This window comes from Oncorhynchus masou, chromosome 33 (assembly GCF_036934945.1).
Source record: "Oncorhynchus masou masou isolate Uvic2021 chromosome 33, UVic_Omas_1.1, whole genome shotgun sequence".
NCBI lineage: Eukaryota > Metazoa > Chordata > Actinopteri > Salmoniformes > Salmonidae > Oncorhynchus > Oncorhynchus masou.
This window is the reverse complement of record NC_088244.1, coordinates 35,581,677-35,588,287: the sequence shown is the minus strand read 5'-3', so window position 1 is coordinate 35,588,287 and position 6,611 is coordinate 35,581,677. Positions and strand designations below refer to the sequence as shown.

The window sequence follows — 6,611 nt, the reverse complement described above, 5'->3', positions numbered from 1 at the left end:
CATTTTACCTGCGATATTTCAAAGTAGCCCAATTTGACAGAAGACCTTGGACATGGTAACCTTGTGTGTATCGGTATCAAACATAAGGCCCACATGTGGTTTAAGTAAAAAGCAACATTAGGGGGGGGGGGGGGTGAACTCGATATACTTTAAAATGACTAAAGCCAAATTGAAACTGTAAACAGTTATAATGGACCTAGATTCATAGTTCCTTGATAATAATCACCAAAATGAAAGTAAGACAGTCAGGGAGCATCGAACATTTCCAAAAAAATGGATAAGGGGACTATTATTTGCAAATTTTGACACAGAGGAAATAATATTTTTTTTAAACCTGGAGCACTCCGGACCTCTTTGAATCGTGAATGTATCCCCCGGGGCGGGAAAAATGAATTTGACACCCCTGGCTTAATGAGTATAATTTACGTATTTGAAGCGCTGAATATAGTAAATCCGCTAGGTGGTGGTAATGAGCATGTAATGATTCCTACCACCACTAAATTGCATCTGAAGAAGTCGACTTTTTCCTAAATCAGTAGCAAGATGGCGGTCACCATGAAGAAGACAGTTGTAAGCTAAAATCTGTTTTAATAATTCACTCCGATCTCCATACAGGCGTCACACCACTGTCATTCGTGCAGTAATTATCTAAGACACGTATTCTACAATTTAGTTTGTAAATACATAAATTCACTGCCTGATTTTGTTTTTATTCGTGCTCTACTCGTGCGTTGTTTGGATCACAGCTAGCCAGCTAATGGTAGCAAGTTTAGGGTAGTTTAGCTACTAACGTTAGCTGGTTATCAACAAACTACTCTTAACATCTATCCGTGATTTCCTTATTGAACGTGTAGCTACCATGGTGTCAGTTTAATGATAGCTAGTGCAATTTGAAGAGCGCTTTGCCAGCTATTTTGTTGCTACACTCTAGTTTTAATGTAATTTATATGGCTACAGCTCTCGTATTGGGCTGAAACCTCTGAAGTCCTAGCCATTCTGGGGCACATTTAGCAGGACTGAACTTTTGAATATGTAGATCAAACATGCCTCTGACATGTAGAATAAGAAATCATATCTATTCATGGGATTTATATCTGCAACTTTCGAGAACGTTTAGCAACTGAACATGGCCTGGCTCGTTATCCACTTTTCGTATCCCTTATTCAGGCGTTGTATAACTAGTACGTTGGCTAAATAGTGTTGTCAAATATGGTTTAGAGACCCTGTTGTATTGTTCTGTTTTAAAAAATGTAGCTAATTATTTGGCTAGCTATTCAGTTAGCCAAGCAACTTTGACTATAGCTATATAGGCTCATTTTGGACAATCTCTATTGACTTCCCCTTTACAGGCAGTTGAAGATGTCAATGTCACATTTGAGGACCAGAAGAAGATCAATACATTTGCCAGAAACACGAATCGAATGACAGAATTCAAAGATGAAATAGAGGCAAAAAAGGTAAGGGTTAATTATTGATGAGAAAAATCTGAATAATTCGATTTTCTTTACTTGTTTCTTCTTATTGTAGTACATCATGTAGTCACTACTGTTATATTATATAACCAACTATAACCTCTCTTCTCAGAAATCTCTACAGAATCTGCAGGATGCCAGTGATGACCTGATGATGGCTGAGGATGACACTCTGCTCGTCCCGTATCAGATTGGCGACGTCTTCATCAGTCACACCCAGGAAGAGACCCAAGAGATGTTGGAAGCTGCAAAGGTATTGTTATTATGATTTAGTAAGACAATGTCCACATTATTCTGACATTTTAGAATGTAATAATATGTTGAATGCCAAAGCATAATGCTATTGGGAAGGCCTAAAAAAAAACATTAATCTTAAAGGGCTAATCAGCAGTAGAAACAATAAAGTGGTCGCCCCACCCCTGGTTCAGTAAAAAGCTGAGGGATGGGGCTGGAGAAATGTAACCACTCAAATTCATAGACATTGCTATGGATGTAAGGACTGATCATACATGATATGTTAACCATGTTTTGAGGCTATATAGTGTTTGTTTTAAAAAACAAAACTATTTTTTCTTGTTCTGATGGGGAACAACAGTTGAACTAAGCTCATGAGGTATTTCTAAGTAATTTTCTTGAAGAATCAATGGGTACATATCATTAGTTTATAAGTTTCAAAAAAATGGATGTAGCAACTGCTGATTGCCATTTTAAAGTGGTAATGCATACTTGTTTTTTTATCGCTTTTTGCATGCTTTTTACAACAATTCAATTTAAAATTAAGTTCTGTGAAATTCACAATTAAGTGCTTGAAAAAGTAATTGAAAGTCCTTGAATTTGACCTGCCACTGTCTGAACCCTGTATTATATGACTTGTGTAGAAGGTAGGGGTGTAGGTCTACCTTGGAAATCGGGATGCCTACTCCTAAGGCAAACACATGGATGGGTTATTTAACGTTCCAATTTTAACGTTGCATAATGAAGCCAAAGGCCGGGATATCAAGGCATTATGCTTTACCCTATTACTAAGAATGCAACCCGAATAATTGTAACGATTCTGATTTATTAACATGCATTGTTTGTATCCACAGGAACAACTGCAGCAGGAGATCAAAGACCTAGAAGGGAAGGTGTCGGCGATACAGCAGGTGTTAGGTGATCTGAAGGTCCAGCTTTATGCCAAGTTTGGGAACAACATCAACCTGGAGGCAGATGAAAGCTGAGTGCTTTCTAATGTGTAGACTTTAGCCGTATATCTGTTTTTTCCTGTTTAGCGTGACACTGAATCTATGATTATGATTATAGGAGTTGGCAAGATGCCACAAACAGTACTGGGATCAGGCTAAGAGGGCAACTCTCTTTACACATGGACTTTTCATGCAGCTCACATATTATCAAATCCACACAGTGCTGACAGGACGCTTGCCAAACCAACATGTAACCAACATGTTTGTCCTTTTCTCAATATCAACATGATTTTTCTCAGCAATGGTTTACAATGGTGTATTGTCTTATTTTGTGTGAATGTCTCCCATTTTACCTTGTGAAGACTCGTTTTTAAAAAAAATTTATCCTCTCCCCTATGGTCTGACACAAAATACATCATTGTACAGTAGATGGCCATAAAGAAAAAACACCCAAGGAAATATATTTGGTGTGTTGGAGCTGAAGAAACTGTGGAGTTTGTTTATTTGGATCTCCATTATCTTTTGCAGAAGCATTAGGCACTCTTCCTTGGGTCCACACACAAAATGATAAGTAACAAAATACTGAGAGGCAAGGACATACATTTTATAATACAACAATACAACTAAAAAAACATTAAACAGAACTGTTTGTGGTTGAAGAAAAGAATGGAGCAGAGGCAGCCACTGTTAAGACCCCAACATGTAGGCAACTGTATGTGTGTACCCCAAAATGTATCTTAAAGGTGCAATCTATAGTGTAATTTCTTGTTAGTAAATACCTTGCAGGACAGACGAAAGGAGTCTTTGCGAGTGTACTGTGCATTTGTCTTAAATGGAACCACGTTTAATTTAGTGTGAGTTTGTTTGGAGGGTGGATGGGTGGGCGTATAATGCGACTGTTTAGCAACCTAAAATGTTGCGTGTTCGAATCTCGTCACTGACAACTTTAGCATTTGTACAAATTAGCAACTTTTTAGCTACGTTGCAACTACTTAGCATGTTAGCTAAGCCTTTAACCTAACTCCTAATCCTAACCCAGCTAACGTTAGCCACAACAAATTAGCATTTGTAAAATTGCAGATTCTTAACACATCATTAATAAATACCATATGGAAGGTAACATATACTAATTGGAGTGTCTTGGATTTACGTACAGAATAATACGAAATGCTCTGAGACCAGGCACAATAAGGAAATAATGGATGCCAGACAGATGCAGAGGGAAAGTGTGCTGGTGCTGCACTTACATGAACCCCACTGAAGGGGGCAACAGGAGAATGCTTGGTGTCACTGTCTGAGTCCACTCACTACTATTCAGCCTCAAATATTACTTTTGTCTGGTGGAATCTTCACAAGCAAAAACATTTTGTGAAACGTGAAATTAAAATTTGTTGTGCAAATTTTCCTAAAAGAAAAGGCATTTGACAGAGTGAAGTCCGGTAAAATCCTTCCAGACAGTACAGATTTTGATAGTGTCTACACAAGGGAATCAAAGCTGGGAACGAGAGACTGAAAAGCAGCTTCTATATCAATGCCATCAGACTGTTAAATAGCCATCACTAGCCCGGCTATCACTCTGTTACTCAACCCTGCTACTACCCTATATACTTTAATAATGTTTACATACGGCTTTACTCATTTCATATGAATATACTATATTCAATTCTACTGTATTTTAGTCAATGCCACTCCGACATTGCTCGTCTTAATATTTATATATTTCTTAACTCCATTCTTTTACTTGAGATTTGTGTGTATTGTTAGATATTACTGCACTGTTGGAGCTAGGAACACAATCATTCTGCTACACCCTGCTAAATATGTGTATGTGACCAATAAGATTTGAATCAACTAAGATCTGAAATGCATCCAATCCATGTACTGCAGCCCCATACACAACATAATACACAGACCTCATTAATGTGTGCCCTGAAGTGTGGACTGCTTTGTGCTAATAAAATATCAGATAAATAAATGTAGGGTTTGAAGTTGTGGCAGACACCTCTGGAGGATCGAGATCTCAATTAACAAGTTCCTCTGCCCCCCAGGCTTCCTGTTCAGGCATTCACTGGTAAGATTAAGAGAACCACACACACAGAAACACACACACAGGCTTGGCTTTATGCACAGCTTGTTAAACCCTGGCTCATGGAAATCGGAAATCACTGGACTTATTTCCCAGATGGCCTTGTGTGTTCTCTTTTCCTTCTTCTCCTCCCCCCTTCCTCTCTTTATTTCTCTCTCTTTCTGTCGTTCTCCCTCTACACTTTTAATAATTAGCTCAGTGAAGAGGAGATGCAGATCTGTGTCTCTATGCAGATCTTTATAACACTGAGCTGTGTTCAGGCAGAGAGACAGTTTTTACATCAATGATGTGACTTCCATTCAACCAGGTATTGAAATTAAATTATACCCATAGCAAATTTGTAGGCTATTAGTTAACTACTGGGACCTGATTACCATATACACCCACCTCCTCATGATACACTACCCTTGATGCTAGAGTTAGTCAGAGGCTTTAGGTAATTTTGTCCACAAAATCAATTTGTTGTTATTCATTTAATTTATGGTGTCAGTTGCTAGGGTAACTGAGCGCTATTGATTTACATTGTAACTGCAGAAACCCTCCAGGTGTTTCTGTGTCTCTATTACTAGTACAAGTACAAGTACCAGTACAAGCGCTACATAGTATTCGCCGTATACTTTTTAAAATGTAAATTTACACCAAACAACTTTTTGTTATATGTGAAAGACATGTCACTGTGCCTTGATTCCTTCAAAATGCAATCTCAATTATAGAAAGAACTATCCGAGACAGTCAGCTCAATAATTAAAGGGCAAGAGTGAACTGCTCCCTGTCAGGCTCTAGACACAGAGGGGATTGCGGTGGTTCAGATTTAGAACAGTAGGCCATCACATTCACAGCACCTTAACTGGCTATCAATCCCCTAGTGTCCTTCCACTGTACTTAGCCCATCAACACACAATGTGAAAGTATATGAGAAGAATACTAGATTGTACTGTAGGCATTTGTTTTCTGTTCATTGAGCCATATAGATATTGTATCCATCTATTCGGTTTGGCTCACCTCGTCAATTTACGGATCAGGGAAGTATTGTGAAATTCCAAATGGTAACAGTGTCTGTCTGTTTTATGCATAGCCGCGGGAAGTAGGGGTGCTTAGCGGACTGATATAGCAGTGTGGGCAAACCCCACCCGTCGAAGAGAAAAATATTTAAGTGCCTTTGAACAGGGTATGGTAGTTGGTGCCAGGAGCACCGGTTTGTGTCAAGAACTGCACCGCTGCTGGTTTTTTCATGCTCAACATTTTCCTATGTGTATCAAGAATGATCCACCACCGAAAGACCATCCAGCCAAATTGACATAACTTGTGGGAAGCATTGGAGTCAACATGGGCCAGCATCTCTGTGGAACGCTTTTTACACCTTGTGGAGTTCATGCCCCTGACAAATTGAGACTGTTCTGAGGGCAAAAGGGGATGCAATTCAATATTCCATTGTGAGGGGTACTGTATCATGTAGTTTAGTATTATTGTACACTGAGTTTACAAAACATGAAGAACACGTGCTCAGTCCATGACATGGACTGATCAGGTGAATCCAGGTGGAAGCCATGATCCCTTATTGATGTCACTTGTTACATCCACTTCAATCCGTGTAGATGAAGGGGAGGAGACAGATTAAATACATTTTTTTAAAGTATTGAGACAATTGAGACATCATGGATTGTGTATGTGTGTCATTCAGAGGGTGAATGGGCAAGACAAATTATTTTAGTGCCTTTGAACGAGGTATGGTAGTAGGTGCCAGGCATACCGGTTTGTGTCAAGAACTGCAACGCTGCTGGCTTTTTCACGCGACACAGTTTCTCGTGTGTATCAAGAATGATCCACCACCCACAGGACATCCAGACCACTTGACACAACTGTGGGAAG

The 6,611-nt window shown here is 39.1% G+C and overlaps 1 protein-coding gene across 1 annotated transcript; it reads left to right on the top strand.

Annotated features, from left to right (window-relative positions):
* Positions 1 to 506: 506 nt before the first annotated feature.
* LOC135528386 (prefoldin subunit 4-like) lies at positions 507 to 2,958 on the top strand. The gene is made up of 4 exons (XM_064957434.1): positions 507 to 570; positions 1,350 to 1,457; positions 1,585 to 1,725; positions 2,561 to 2,958. Exons 1-4 carry the CDS (start codon positions 544 to 546, stop codon positions 2,690 to 2,692), a joined length of 408 nt encoding a protein of 135 aa, XP_064813506.1. The 5' UTR covers positions 507 to 543; the 3' UTR covers positions 2,693 to 2,958.
* Positions 2,959 to 6,611: the final 3,653 nt, after the last annotated feature.